At 33.1% G+C, this 16,823-nt stretch overlaps 1 protein-coding gene across 1 annotated transcript; it reads left to right on the forward strand.

Annotated features, from left to right (window-relative positions):
• The first annotated feature begins 1,510 nt into the window (after positions 1-1,510).
• LOC113051924 (5-formyltetrahydrofolate cyclo-ligase-like) lies at positions 1,511-13,221 on the forward strand. Its single transcript, XM_026216111.1, has 3 exons — positions 1,511-1,673; positions 5,063-5,327; positions 12,410-13,221. Exons 1-3 carry the CDS (start codon positions 1,563-1,565, stop codon positions 12,634-12,636), a joined length of 603 nt encoding a protein of 200 aa, XP_026071896.1. The 5' UTR covers positions 1,511-1,562; the 3' UTR covers positions 12,637-13,221.
• The last annotated feature ends 3,602 nt before the right edge of the window (positions 13,222-16,823 follow it).

Here is a 16,823-nt window from a genome sequence, read left to right on the forward strand (position 1 = left end):
AAATAAAAGAGAGTTGAATCTGCAAGTCGTGTAACATTTTACAATCATTAATTATTTGCAGTGACTAACTAACTCACAATATCAGATTAAAAACAAAAAATGTATAAACTTCAAATACTTCCCTAAAGATATAAACTGTAGTTTTAACAGCTGGTATACGCTTTTCTATCTAGTAGACAGCGAATAAATAATTGTTACATAATGTTAGCTTTTGCTACGAGACCACCTTCAACAATTTTTTGCATTTTTTCAAAAAATGGTTTTGCTTAGGTGAAGTTGGGTAACAGATGACAAAAAGCCGCAGCTGTTTCTCTGATTTGACTGATAACTTACAAATTGTAATCGGTTCCTGATTGAGACAAAAAATTAGTTAGTAACGTAATCTATTCCATTGCACAATTTAGGACTATTACTTTAAATTACTTTTGACCTAACTCATTTATCACATTGAAGTGCTTTAAATGTTACATTACATAAAGATTTGCCAAAAAGGGGTTTGTAAAGGAACGGCAGGGTTTGTGAGTTTAATGAAAAGCTAGTAATTAATTAAATCATAAAAATGTAGAATTAAAATATAAAATCTTAAAATAATATCAATAAAATAAAGCACTTACTAAACAGTATTTATTCATTTATGCCATTAATCAACATCAGAGAACCGAGAACATGCAGATACTTGATTTTAAAATATTTATTTTATGATATTTATTTAATCTCAGTGGCCATTAAAAACAGGACAAAAAGATCACAGTGCACAATGTCTTTTATATGTTTTATTTATAAAAATATATTGCCTATTTAATAATTTAAAATAAAATGTGTCATGACCAAATTTATAAAAAATTTCTTTTTTAAATTTTAGTAAGTACAGGTAAGAATAAGTATGTGGTTTTGTTTTTACATAAATATATCTGTTACACTGAATGACGAAAGAAAACATTATTTTGCCCATGTTTTGCCATTTTATCATCACAAAAGTTATTTGAAACATTAAAACAGACATTTTACTTGCATTTAAAATTTCTATATTTAATACGCTAACTGAAAATCAAAAGGGATTTTGTTAGAAATAAATAACAAGCAAACATTGTATCATAATCAGATTTTTAAAAATCATACCATTAATCTAAATAACAAACCAAGTGTTTTAAAAAGTGAGAATTCTCTCAAATGACTTTATTAATACCAAAAAGCCAAGCAAAATGATGCTTTTATTGATTATTAGTAACTTTCAGTGTGTAGCAACTTAAAATCTACCTTAAATCTCATGATTCGCCCGAGTTTGCAACAAAGTGACGAGTTTTCAAAAGATTGTCCCTTTAAGGCTTTTCTCTGGAATGTTTACCTTTCTTTAGCGTGCATGTGCACTGACTCCGCCCACTGACTCCGCCCATTCAAGGAAGACTAATCTATCCAGCCTTAATCGATCACACGCGCACGTGCAGATGCCACTCTGAGGTTCACGAGTAAATCATTAACTGAACTGCTACAACGATCACAGCGGGCTGTTGTTTAATGCGTCTTTTTGCAGTCTGACTGGGTTTGTGCAGTGCAGATTCATTATGGCAGCTCTGCGTGCGGCTAAACAAGCTTTGAGAAGAGAAATCAAGGGTCGAGTGTCTGCAGTGAGTGATCAGGAGAAACTGAGACAGTCTCGAGTTGTCTCGCAAAAGGTAAATGTCACTGACCTGTCAGCGGAAAGGAACAAGCCTTCAGTGCCTTGTAATATGGGGCGGTATGATATCCGAGTCAATATGTTATCAGGGGAACGTTCTCGGAACCGACGGACTTTAGGGGAACGTTCTATTTACGTAAAGAAAACATTCCTGGAACATTAGAATGCCAGATTTTGGGAACGTTCTGGGAACCAAATGTTATTTCGCTGTCTCAGGCTACAGAGATAATTTCTGAACCACTTAATACGTCGTGTTCATTATCACAGCAAATATGTTAAAATACAAACTTTATTTATTATTTATAACCATTGAATACGTTATTCTATAATTTTTTCGTCCAGTTTTAAATTCTCTACTCCCACATTTCGTTTTTAAGATTTTGGATATAAAAAAAAGCAGAATTTACTCTAAACATTATTTGGAAGTGTTTTCGTGGCTTATTTTTCGATTTTGCCATTTCTGCATGATGACCATGGGAATCTTTAGAGAGAATATTATATATATATATATATATATATATATATATATATATATATATATATATATATATATATATATATAAATTAAATAATAATAATTAATTTTATATATATATATATATATATATATATATATATAAATTAAATAATAATAATTAATTTATATATATATATATATATATATATATATATATATATATATAAATTAAATAATAATAATTAATTTTATATATATATATATATATATATATATATATATATATATATATATATATGTATGTAAATAATACATAAAAATAGTGTATAAACAGTACAGCAAAGAGTAAAAAAAAGTGCAAACTAAATATCAAATATTACACATTATTATTATTATTATTGTCACCACTGACAGTATCAATTGTCTTTTGTACAAGAAACCGTATAGATGTCTCTTAAATTTAAGGATGGGTTGGCCCTGCATGGATATTAGGGCTGAACGATATGGACAAAATTTCATATCTCGATTTTCATTCAAGATATCTCGATATCGATACGATATGACTACGTGTTCTTTTGCTGAGCGCGACCTGCACAACACGTCAGGGGGGGCGGCCAGAGACAGGCGCGCTCAGAGCTAGTGCTGTCACTTTTGTGAAAAAATCATTTTCGATTTTTAAGACATAAGTGTCCATGTCAAAAAAAAAAGTCCTTTTTCAACGTCAAATAACGGACGAACGTAAAGAGAGCTCTGGAAACGCACAAGTCAGCAATATTTCTTATTTATTGGCATGAAGTTTCGTGCAGAATAACTAACAGCAACAGGAGTGCAACATTCTCGAAAAAGTATATATGCAGAGGGGACGGCTGCCATAACAAAAGAAAAACATCACTGCAGGCTTCAACCCGGCTGCATTTATGATTTAGGCAATTAAAAAATCTCCAAGATTATTTTTAATAATGATTCAATCCATTTAAAAAAACGGTTCAAAAAATGAAACTTTAAATGGACTTGAGAACAGGCCATGTGTGTTTTTTTTTTATTGAACGTATTCGACACTAGGCAGGCATAGTGTAATGCACAAAATAAGGCCAAATTTATTGGACAGGAAAACAAGTCGATCAACATTTTCGGGGTCCAGAGTGGAGCGTTTTTTATTCACTATATCTCCAGTTGTTGAGACGCGCTCCGACCGCACTGATGTCCCAGGGACACTCAGGTACAGCTGCGCAAGGTGGGGGTATTACTGCCAATTTCCACCACAAAAGCCGGTCGCTCTCAGCTTGCAATGGTCCTTTTTCATAACTCATAACTCGTCTACTGTGCCGCGAGACCTCCAGACCTTACACTGTAAACCCTGATAAGTTCACAGAACTCAAAAATATTTTGTAACCGATTACACAAAAACATTTAAGTGATGTTTTTAAATGTTTTAAGTTTACATAAACTTAAAAAATTTAATTCCAGTTGCCTTAAATTATCTCAGAGTTATCTTAAATAATTATATTTCTGAACTTATAATTAGGGAGTAATTCACTCATAATTTTATCTATTTTTCAACTCCTATAATGTGGGAAATACACTCAAAATTAGGCTTTTGCTGTCCATCCTCAGTCTAACCACAGGCTCTACTCTTCACCACAACGGTAACACTGCAAATCCAACATAACATAAACCTTTGTAAAATCTAATATAACACAACATTTATGTATTAACTTATGTCCCTCTATGTTAATCTTGTGTAAAAACACACAAAATAACACTTAATTTCTAAATTTATTTTCCTTGTTTTCTGATGCAAAGCATTATGGGAACTAGAAAACAATCATTTTAAGTTCACCTCACTACAACAAATTTTTGAGTTAACAGAACTTATTTAAATTAAGTCCAATGAACTTTCGTTATTATTTGAGTGCAATTAACTAATTTCATTTGATTAATTTCACTGTTTGGTTTTACAGTGTGCATATTCTATTCCCAGTTCACCAGCCACTTACTTTTAAGTATTACTTTTAAGTATTTCGAATTTACGTGTTGTAAACATAGAGGTTATAAATCCAACAGATCCGATTGTCTGAACTGCGTACGTGGCACAAACTGACACGGCGGCACCCATCGCACATACAGCTCAACTAACGCGATCGTTATAAAGGTGTTTAAACAACAATATACTTCCACTTGCATGTATTTGACAATCGGAATATCAGATATTTCATGCCATAACTAACACATTTGTGAATATTCTGAATAAAAAAGGAAAAATGATATAAAAGCAGATCATCATTCATTCAGCGCTGTTGCTGCTGCGGTGTGTCACGTGACAAACAATGACGCGTCACCATGTAAACGCCGCCCCCCCTTTCACAATATAGTTCCCACGTCCCTAGTGTGTGCGCGCTGGCTTTAGCGGTGCAGTCAAGGGCACTCGTAAAACTGATGTTTGTTGTGACTGCCAGAGTATGCAGGGCGAGCGCGGAGAGGGGAAATCTGTATCGTCTATATCGTTGCTTTTTTCAATGTTCATATCTAGATCTAGATACGATAACGATATATTGTTCAGCCCTAATGGATATGCTCATGTTTATTAGTCCAAGGCATCTAAAAGATTGAAAACCCCTGCTTTAGAGGTTGAATGTTCAAACACTTAACCCCAAAATGGCAAAACTGTTAATCAATTGCAGGTGTGTGGAAAGTGCTTACATTTTGAGTCCTAGTCAGCCAAAAAAATAATATATTTGTTCCATCTTGGTGTCATTGTTTTGTTTTTTAGCAATTAAGTTGTGGGTTAATACAAACAAGTAAATGTAATAACATATCCTAGACTGTGCAATAAACAACTAAGAATGGGTTAAACATTCTGGTTAAGCATGCTACGAATAAAATTTGTAAATATACTGTGTTTATTAACAACTATCCAAACTTCTGCCTAGTTGTTCAGGCATCCCAAATACCTGTCCAGCCAGCGGGTCGCTGTCTTCCTGAACATGCATGATGAGGTGCACACAGACGACATCCTCCAGGACATCTTCAAGAGGGGCAAAGTCTGCTTCATTCCCAGATACTTCACCAAGAGCAGTCGTATGGACATGTTACGACTCAAGGACATGGAAGAGGTGAAGACGCTGCCCCTCATGTCCTGGGACATCCGGCAGCCAGCAGACGAGGACAGCGACCGAGAGGAAGCCCTGACCTCAGGTGGATTTAAAACACTGCTTTATGCTGATTGATTTGACATATATTGCAGGTAAATTTGTACAGTTTATTTTTAATTTATACAGTTAAATTACAAAAATATTTTTATTTTTTAATAATAATAATAATAATAATAATAATAATAATAATAATTAATGTCTATTATATTCATAATCGCAACTTTTTTGACCAAATTGTGCAGATTAAATAACTAAATAATTTTATTGTGATGTGATCACACTTTTCTTAAATACTAGATTTTTACAGTTAAGTATTACAAAATAAATTTTTCTAATATAATATTTTATAATATTTCAATAATAATTTAGAATCCAACTTTGACTAAATAGTGCAGATTTAAAAACAGTTTTAACCGTTTAACAGATTTAAGTTGAATATTATAATATTAATAATCATGATTTCTATTATTATTATTATTATTATTATTATTATTAATAATAATAATACTTAATAATAATAATAATATTATTATTATTATTATTATTATTATCATCATCATTGTCATATTGATGTATAATCACTTTTTTTGACCAAATTGTGCAGCCCAACAAACAAGCTTCAAAATGAGCTCATATTAGCAGAGCTGTAATATTAGTATAATTATAATGTGAGGAAAGTGTTATACAGCTATTAGTTGATGTGGAAAGGGGAACGTATTGTACCATTAGATGGTGCTCTCATCCCACAGTTACATTTGGCTTCATATTCTCTGAAAGTATATTCAGAATCAGTTATTAATGTTGTATATTGCGTTGAACACAAGCCTTTGCTAGATCTTTAGTAGAAACAGACTAAAGATTGCAGCGCCACCTAGTTTTACTGTAATCATAAGATTCTCTCTAAATGTGTGACTTGGAGCCATGCATTTATCATGAAATACAGTTAGCAATACATTGTACTTCTATAATGTATGCATTAAATTAGTGCAGAATATTATGGAAATTTACAGTTATGCAAGACTTGATTTTATCCATCAGAAATTCATCGGATGGTGATTGAAAAGTGGGTGTTAACAGAAGCAAGACTAGGTTGAAGGTGGTTTATGCGTTTCATTGCAATAATATTTACCAATAAATCATGCACAATAAGATCAGAAATGTGTATTCAGAAAATAAATGCATTAGCATGGGGTTTTTCTCTATAATTTCTTAATTATTTTGTAATTTAGTAGGGTTTATTGTCAAATTTGTGCAGTATATTTTGTTATACTGCCCGAGTCATGAACTTACCATCATATTTAATATATTCATAAGTGAGTTATGACTCATAAACCATGCCATTGCATGCATACAGATAGTATTTATGGGTTTTGTGACTGTAGGGGGTTTATGGGTATCAAAGATGTTCTTTTCATCTAATCATCCTAATTTATCATCTATACAGTTTGCTTCATCTCTATAATTTATCATCAGGCTAATTATAGCTTAAGTAAATCGTACATGCTAGCAAGAATGGCTTGTTTTCTAACTCAAATAAGAAAGAGATCGTCCGTGTGGTGGAGAATATAAACTAGGCAGGTGTTACAGGACGGCAGACCCCTGTGGAGTAAGTAATAACTCAGAGATTAAGGTCTGGGTGTTTAGGCTGCAGATTTGATGGGGTGTTTGTGTATGTGTGCATTAAAGAGAGAAGAGGGGATGAAATACACAACCGTTCAGGAGAAATGGGGGCTGATATGTGAAGCACACATGAGGAGGGTGTAATCGCACTAAACTGTCCCGGTGTGAGAGAGAGGAAAGTGGGTGTTTGTGTGTATATATATATATATATATATATATATATATATATATATATATATATATATATATATATATATATATATATATATATATATTTTATTTTTTTTTTATTTTTGCATTTTGTTCCTGTGGATGTGGAGTGAAACCGTTTCCATGAGCTCAGGACGTCCTGCGGCCTTTCTCTTGCCTTTAAAGTCTACATGAAATAAACTTATTTGCTTTCTACATACAGATTTCTGGTCCTATAGTGGACGATTCAGTGCATGCAGATTTAAAATCTTTCATTAATATGTAGCAACCTCTTTCACCTCTGAAACAACATTCCTGTATATGATAGTGTTCGTTTAGCATTGTGCATGAACTCTTAGTTTTTTTTTTTTTTTTTACTGTCTTGAATTAGATTGTCTTTTTCACTTTAATGTTTCTTAAGTTGAAGTAATGTTTGTTTTGTCACTTTTATAAAAAAAATTTTTGTCTATGTATTATTTGCTAATTTTATTTATTAGTTTTAAGTTTTTGTGGTATAAAATAGTGTTTTTTTTTTGTATCATTGATTAATTAAACATTATTATAGATTTTGTTCACATAAATTTTGTTTGTTAATTTATGTATTTTTTCATTTTGATTGATTTTTGAAATATAATTTATTTTATATTTTCAGTTTTCACTTTAATTTTAGTTAAACATTTTTTAGCTAAAATTTATTTTTTGTCATTTTCATTATTATTTTTATTTATTGCTATAACCTGTTTTAATTCTAATTTTATCTATATATATATATATATATATATATATATATATATATATATATATATATATATATGTTATTTCTTTTATTATGTTATAGGTTAAGTCATTTTAGTTTGTATAGCTTTAGAAACTAGCTGAAGTCAAATGTTATATTTTATTTAAATATTGTTATAGTTTTATTTAATGAGTATAATCCTCATTTAATACTTTTATAATAGCAATTTAGATATTGTTTTAGGTTAATATTATGGTAATTTTAGGTAGATATTATGATTAAACCAGTCAAATTGACATTGACTTGTTAAATGTTGTTAAATGAAATCGAGCCGTGATGAAAATGACAGGTGTGTGAGTGTGTTTGAAGGAGGTACAAGCATTGAATCTGTGTGCTGGACAATCTTTGCATGCTTGTATTGGCTGTACATCACTGTGACACTAAGTGCTAACAGGACTGAATGGTTTGACTCCGGCGGATTGAACTTCATTGCCTATCTGTTGGTGTGTCTGATTGAGCAATAACACTCCATTCCTCACCGTCTTCCCCTTAAGGTCAAACCATGCTGCTTGTAAATCAGCAAGTTTTTATACGATTCCAACAAACATTTGGACTTAATGAAGTGTGCCGTCTGGTTGGAATGGCTCTCATATTTCCGGCTGTAGTATGAAAAGCATCACATAGACGCAGCTGTTCGTAGTGTATATGCCTAACCATACATGAAATGAGTCTCTCACAAATACAGCTGTTTTAGTGAATTAAAAATGTGTGTATCGGTTTGTTTGTTGAAGTCCGTTTTTATTGATTGTTTGATTGATTGAAAATACCATTGTATGCTGTTATTTGATCAAAAATACTGTAGAAACAGTAATATTGTGAAATTATTACAATATTATTACAATTATTATTACAAAATATCTGCTTTGTGTGAATATTGTAAAATGTAATTCATTGCGTTGATCAAAGCTGAATTTTCGGCCAGCATTACTCCAGTCTTCATTTATTATTATAAATGTTGAAAATAGTGCCTCATAGTTTTAGGTTTTTTTTTTTTAGGATTCTTTGATTTAAAAAAAACAAAATCAACTGAACAGCATTTATATATATAAAAAAAAACATATGTGTGTGTGTGTGTGTGTGTGTGTGTGTGTGTATGTGTATATATATATATATATATATATATATATATATATATATATATATATATATATATATATATATATATATATATATATATAAAAGAGGTGGGCATAGATACATTTTTTAAATCTAGATTAATCTCACTGTGATCTTGAAATTAATCTAGATTAAAATGGCTCATTCAAATTCTGCCGACGGCATTCAGAATATGTGTTACCCAAATAAAATTGACAAACAGTAAGTCTTTGAGAAAGGGTTTATCATGCTAGGTGGTGCATTAGAAAAGGGGCTCATCTCCTGTTTCCAAAATGCACCAAAAAGTGCTTGAAAAAGCTGTAAACTATTTACAAAATGTTTAAGTTATTTTCAAGTTTAAAGGTGTCAAGGTACAGAAACCAAATAATTAAATGTAAAATAGCACTGGATAGTCTTCAATGTAAAAATGAAATATACAATCAAACCTACATTTATTCAGACACCTTCAACATTTCTTACATTATTACAGTTTTGCTATATATATCAAAAATTATATCTGGTGTCTGAATAATTTTTGGTTTGACTTTTAAAACTAAGTAATTCAGTCAAGAGCAGTAAGTGATTTTCATTTTCTTGGATTAACATTACAGCAGCCAGTAGCTAAATTAGGCGCGGTCACTTTAAGAGACGACGAACGCATCCAATATAATACACATCACATTTTTTTCCTCAACTGTTTACTTTCACTTAAGAAATAACTGACTGTTTTTTCAAGCATAATTTCCAATGTGGAGCAAAAATAAGCAAATTCGATGTTCAAGTGTTTTGATCAAAACACTTGAAAATGCTTATTTTTAGCGTCTCGAGACGCCTTTCTCTGCATGAGCCCTGAACACCAGAACACCGCGAGTACTGAATTGGGCTTTTTCACATCTTTTTGTTTGTTCAAACTGCGATTTGTATTTGTTCGTTCCGGTGCAGGAGGGACTTCGAGGAAAACTTCGCAGAAGAGAGCTCGGTTCAGTGTCGCTGTCCGTGATACGCGGCTCTCTCTCTCTCTCTCTCTCTCTCTCTCTCTCTCTCTCTCTCTCTCTCTCTCTCTCTCTCTCTCCCCCCCCCCCCCCCGCACCGAACACCAGTAACCAGCTACTCTGTTCAGCTTTTCCGCGTCTTGTGTTTGGATGCTTTAAATGTTTAAATGGACAAGCGGTAAGGCTTAATAACACATGAAAAATATGCATTTTCGTGACGATGCGCAGCAGTGGCCTGTCAACTGTCCTGAGCATCTTTTTAGGCTGGCCTCAGTCAGTCGGTTATATAAAATATCAAGGTGAAAGTCATCATAGCTTGCTTAGTATAGACCCAGCTCCCAACCCAATAAATTAACGGCGATATTTTTTTTTAATCGCCCAATAAGTGTCTCGCGTTAACGCAGCACGTTAACGGCCCACCACTAATATATATATATATATATATATATATATATATATATATATACATATATATACACCATATGTCCATATTGTGGACAAGGCATTACAATATGTTAAGGGGTGTAACATTTCAGTCACATGCTTGAGGTATTCGGCCAATCACAAAGCACTGGATAACTGGCCAATCAGAGCACACCTCGCTTTTCAGACCGATGAGCTTTGTAAAAATCAATGAGTTTCAGAAACCAGGGTTATGGAGGAGAAACGATAATGTACCGTATGTGGAAAATAATGTGTTTTTTGAACCTTAAACCACATAAACCCATTTCATTACACCAAATAATGTTTTTTTTAGCAATATCATATGAGCCATTTAACACTTTTGAAGTACATACTGTAACCGTAGAAGCTCTTAAAAAGTGCTGTCATCTTACCATCTGCTTTTTGTTTAAAGCGACTCCTTAACGATTTCCCAACACAGTCCTGTCATGTTAAAAAATGTTTATGTAATACTCCTGTTCTGAGTAGATGCATTATTAATGAATGTTGAAGACAGGCTTATTAGAACAGAGCTGACAGTGAAATATTGAACAAGCCGTGCAGGGATAGGATGTGATTGTGAGATGTTTGCACCCATGAAATCAACGTTTAATGGTTTTGCTTGTGTTTCAAATTCAGACTAGTTACAGATTTCACCTAAGCCAATAAATCAGACTGTCTGGCCACTGTCATTTATAGTTTGTCTTCAAAATCGGCACATTTGTAAGGTCTTTAGATGCAGAGGACCTCATTTGTGGATGTAAACCGAATGTGAATCTGAAACTGAAATGCAATTTAAATGCAAATGCATTTACAGAAAAGGAAAAAAAAAAATGTTTTCATGAACGAGGCACATCGTGCTCATTAGAAATGTTTGCTGGCTACAACAGCAGAACATAAATCTTTGTTTGTAAATGATCACATTGAACTAAATGTAACAATTTATGTAAAAATGAACAGTTAATGAAGAAATTGGTTCTAATCATGTCTTATGAGGCTCATTGTGTGAATTAATGTGTAGTTTGTTTTTCATCACAAGAAGCAAGTTAATTCATTAATACATAATTTGCTGAATGCAGTTCAGTGTGATCGTTTACATACTAATGGTTTCTGACATTTCAACAGTTTGCACACACATGGGTTTATAACTGGATCAGCATAAATCTATTCGTGAGTGAACCATTTCACTGAACGTTTTGTACAAATGGGTGTCTTGTCAATTACCCTCTTTGTTCCCTTTATAAGTTGCATTCTGTTCAGTGTTTGGTTGTCTGGTCTCGTCGGTGTGTACGTGCGTTTCTGCCTTCACCTTTTGGATTACCCCATGTGGATTATTAAAGACTTTGTATCCTCTGCCTTGTATATGTCCTTCTCTTGAGTTTGATAGCTATGCTTCCTCTAAGAAATCACATATTGAAAAACAATTTGTTCAGAATTTAAAATTATATTAGTTTGAACATCTGCAGTGTATTTACTGCCACGTTCTTGTGTTAATCAGCTAACCTTCAAGCCTATTGTGCAATACTAATAATTAGCCACTAATTTTCTATTTGTCATTGATTTACATGTCTACAACTATCATCTGAAAGAAGTTACTGGAATTCAAAAATAGACATGCATTGATTATAATAACAGTCAATTAAGAAGCATGCATGATGCCTCTTTTTCCATTATAAATAGCTAGAATATATTTGCAAACGAACAGAGAAATCTTTAAAAGTGTGGATGAAGTATGTTCTCTTATAAACCTCATGTATCTTTTAAAGCACACATGCAGATGCTCTTTGCTTATAGCTCTTAAATGATCGTCTGAATTGCTTAAAATCCACTCAGCGGTTTCATTTTGGGGCATGTTTGGCTTCCCTGCACGTTTCTTGGTTCTTAAGACCTGGAAATTCACGGTATTGTGCATAATTTGAGCTCCAAAAGGAAATCTGCATAATCCGCATAATCTTATTTAATTACGGTTTTTCCTTTCTAATTTTGTTACAGGAGGACTAGATCTTATCCTCATGCCTGGTTTGGGATTTGATAAGAAGGGGAATCGGCTTGGCAGAGGAAAAGGTTTCTATGACACGTATTTGGAGCGCTGTATGACGCACCCGAAGGGAAAGCCGTACACCATCGCCTTGGCTTTCAAAGAGCAGCTGTGTGCTGAAGTCCCAGTGGGTGAACATGATATTCTTATTGATGAAGTCCTCTATGAAGATGAGGAATGAACTGGACCAGTCAGACAAATGATTCTAGCGACATTGATCTAGTTTCTAAATGAAATGCATTAAATCTCCTTGGATGGAATCCATATTCTCATCTCAAATAATGTCTGGGGACTCCTTTCATAGAAGAGTTTCTGTATCAGCATAAGAATCACCAAACGCTCACTACAAAAAGGCTAAATACTGTATGCAGTCTTTCCTGACTTTAAAGGAACAGTTCACTCAAACATGAAAATGTGGTCTTTATTTTGTCACTCGTGTCGTTTTAAATCTGTATGCCATTTATATTATGTTTGGTTTTTGAAATCTTTCAAACTCAAACTAGTAGCCTATTACTATTTTAGTTTTGATGGAAGGTAAGATTACAAGTAAAATTTTAATTTCATTCTATTCCTCGGTCAGGCCTCGGAAGACTATACTGACTTCTTGTATGGCACTTTCTTGTTTTCATTGTGTTTTTATTTTTTTAATCTGTGTTCCAAAGAAACATGATGGCATACAAGATGTAAACTACATGAGGGTGAATAAATAAATGACAGAATTTGCATTCTTGGTAAACGACTGCATTAAAATGATCTTCTGTACCCGATTCTTACTTGATTTCCTTTGCATGATGTTTATGAAATTCTTCAACTTGAAATGATTTGATAGGCCTATCCTCACATTGAAACACTATTATCGACTAGTTATTACGTGTGTATGTGTAAACAAAAAATGTGCCTTCTAAATTTATTCTTTTATAATATATTTTTCTTCATAAAAGACAGTAAATCGATCAAAAGTGGCAGTAAAGACATTATAATGTTATAAAAGATCTCCATTTCGAATAAATGCTGTTCTTTGGAACTTTCTCTCCATTATGAAATCCTGGAGGGAAAAGTATCAATGGTTTCACAAAGATATTAGGTAGCATAACTGTTTTCAACATTGTTATTATACGGTCCATTGACTATCCTGCTTTAAAAGGTATTGGCGACTGACATTTGACCATTAACACCTGAAAAAGCAACTGCATTGCATTACTGCATACTAGAGCCTTTTAAATTGAAGTCTTTGTTCTATTCTCATTTGCATTTGGATAAAATTAGTTAGAAATAGTCACAGGCTCTGCCACAATGACTCTCTATCTGCCTCCTGCTTTCTCCATATATCTCTGTGTTGACCTCATTGCAGCGAACTTCTCTGAGATGATCTCTTATCTTGTCCTGAAATACATTTCATGCCCCCCCAGGTTTAAAACAACATGAGAGAGTAACTAATGGCAGAATTTCTTAGTTAAGAATGCTATAATGTAGTTTTGTGTATTTTTGCTACTTTCAAGCTGCTTGCACCACTCACATTTAAATAACATTTCAAATCAGCATCAAAATCTGACATGAACTGCCCCATGAATGTTGTTTCTTATTTAACAAATAGTGCTAAAAAAGCTTCTAACATTATCTGCATTAACATAATGACAGTAGCAACTGGCGATTGGTTATGTACAAGGTAGTACTTATTCTGCCTTATTACGAATTGCACCTTCTTACATTTATAATAAAATAAACTCATCTTGGTAAAGTACTTTTAAAAGTAATGCATTACAATATTGCGTTACTCCCTAAAAGAGTAAGCAATTGCATTACTTTTAATAGAAAGTTACAATACTTTTGCCTTACTTTTTCACATCTGGGCTGGACTTGCTTGTTGGTTTTCAATATAAAAAGTTCTACTTTTGACCAACGTAAAAACCCTTTCGAACCAAAACTTTAAGGGACACTCCACCCCAAAATGAAAATCCTTGTGTCGCGACTGATACAGAAGAGCGTAAGCTGTCTGCGTTCAGCTCATATTCTCCAAACTGATGTGGAGAGATACAGAGACAAATTGTTGAATGCAAATATACACAGTTGCATTAAGTTTATCAGGATACAATTTTTCCTTGTGGCATTTCATTTATTATAAAGCTACATTTTGATTGTGCTTCTATGAACATATTCAGGAGACTTATGCTTCTAAGCCCAGAGACGGAGAATGAGTTGAAAAGCAAACGCCCCCAGACCTCTACTGAGGGAAGATGAGAAGTATTGCTATGAGACAACACAGTAATGTAGACGAGCTCTTCTTAGTCCAATCAAAACAGTAAAATCAGACGCAGCAGTAAAGAACAAAACACAAGATGAATGCAGTTCCACAGAGCAGTTCGGCATGATGACTACAGGAACAAGTGTTATTGTGCCCGATTTGGTCCTTTTCAGATGATGACAGAGGCAGAAATAGCAGAAAATCAGGGGGTGCACTTACATAAATGACTCTTGTTCTGTTCTCTGTGAATTCATAAAACAGAGCTAAGTGCAGACTGATGCTGCTTCATGTAAAACATTATTTATTAAATCAAGCACTGATTGTTTTGTTTTTCAAAAACTAAATTTTCTGTCTGCTTCTTTGTGCATTGTATGTTGACTCATTGCATGTAGTATCAAAGACATGGGCCATAAAAATAAATTAATATTTGCATTCTGTAAGGATGCATTAAATTGATCAAAAGTAACTTTAAATTCATTTATAATGTCACAGATATAAATAATAAATAAATGCTTTTCTTTTGAAATTTCTGTTCATCAAACAATCTAAAGGGTCATGTGACATTGAAGACTGGAAGAATGATCCTAAAAATTATACTTTGACTCACAGAAAATAATTATGTTGTAAAGCACATCAAAATAGCAAACAGTTATTTAAAATTGTAGTAATATTTCAAATTACTCTATTTTTTGCATTAAGAATATTATTAATTATATTGTTTTCATTTATATATATATATATATATATATATATATATATATATATATATATATATATATACACATACATATATGTGTTTAAAATTGTATTTATATCTTAATAAAAGAGGGCTTAAGTTCCTCAAAGTAAAATAAATAAATAATAAATAAATCATCTGAATTCAACGTTGGCCTTCTGGCTAACTGGTCAGGAAGGGACAACAAAAAAAGATGCATGTTTGCGTGATACGTTCATATTCTGAATGTCTGGCATTTGCAGAGAAATCCCAATAGATGTGATGATTAAAATAAAGCTGCACTTTGCCCGTTATACGAGGACGCTTTCAGTACACAGCAGAAGGTTTCCTCACCCAGCTCTGTGTTTATCTTCTTAAACTGCCTCCTGCTTGGTCAAAAACAGTAGGTTCCTGGGAATGACTAATTGGAGGGAAAAAAAATCAAAGGGAATGCCAGCTCACAGCACGACCGATCGTTATAAAGAATTAATAAGGTGAAATGAAGACGCTCGCTGGATGAGATTGATGCTTTGACAGGTGAAGCCAGATGATGCAGAACATACCGAGCAACCAGAAGTTCACATCTGGAGTTTGATCAGCCACACAGTAATAGCATAAAATATTTCCATCCACCTATCCATAACCGTAATGCATACGAAATTTTGAAGTATTAAAAGTAGGCTGCATGTGGCCTTTTTTCAACTTTTCCAACTTTCAGGCTTTTTGAACTTTTCAGGTTTAAGCTGCGTGGCTTTGTCAAACACAAATATTTATTCTGTGATTTTTATCTGGCAGGATGTCTGTAATTTGTCTTCAAGGTTAGGTTGGTCATAACAGTAAGGGTCAAAAAGGCTTTGGTTATTTTGCACTAACAAAAACTTTACTGTGATACCACCACTGTTGCTAAACATTAACAAGACTCACATTTGTTTCAGGGTTTCTGCATAACTTTTAATGAACACATTAAAGAAGAACAGTGGTTCCAATCCTAAAACAACAAAGGCTGAAATCTTGTTTTGTTGGAAACTAATGATTAATAGACCTGTCTTGGTCTTCGACCAACGTTTATTAAATAATTCTCCTTCATGAATGTTTCATTCGCTGTTAATGGAGAATGCTGTGAGCAGAGGTGAGAGAAATAAATCAGAATGTCATTAGGAAAACAGGACCGAGATTCATGAAGGACCAAGAACTGAGCTCATTGACAACCTAAGGCATGATGTTTGAGGGATGATGTGATTGTCATTAAATTAGATAGATGCCAAGATAAACAGTTAATGCATTGAAACAAGACCACAAATGCTTCGAAACACTACAACTAAGACACATTGTGAAAACACTGAATCTTCTGACACAACTTTTAACAACTTCAGATGATTACTGCATTGTATTTGAGTCTTGTGTACTTCTG

This window comes from Carassius auratus, chromosome 32 (assembly GCF_003368295.1).
Source record: "Carassius auratus strain Wakin chromosome 32, ASM336829v1, whole genome shotgun sequence".
Lineage (NCBI taxonomy): Eukaryota > Metazoa > Chordata > Actinopteri > Cypriniformes > Cyprinidae > Carassius > Carassius auratus.

Coding starts and splice junctions, on each gene's coding strand:
- LOC113051924 (XM_026216111.1), top strand. CDS start 1,563: ATGGCAGCTCTGCGTGCGGCTAAACAAGCTTTGAGAAGAGAAATCAAG. Junction 1,674..5,062: donor CTCGAGTTGTCTCGCAAAAG/GTAAATGTCACT, acceptor ACTTCTGCCTAG/TTGTTCAGGCATCCCAAATA. Junction 5,328..12,409: donor AGAGGAAGCCCTGACCTCAG/GTGGATTTAAAA, acceptor ATTTTGTTACAG/GAGGACTAGATCTTATCCTC.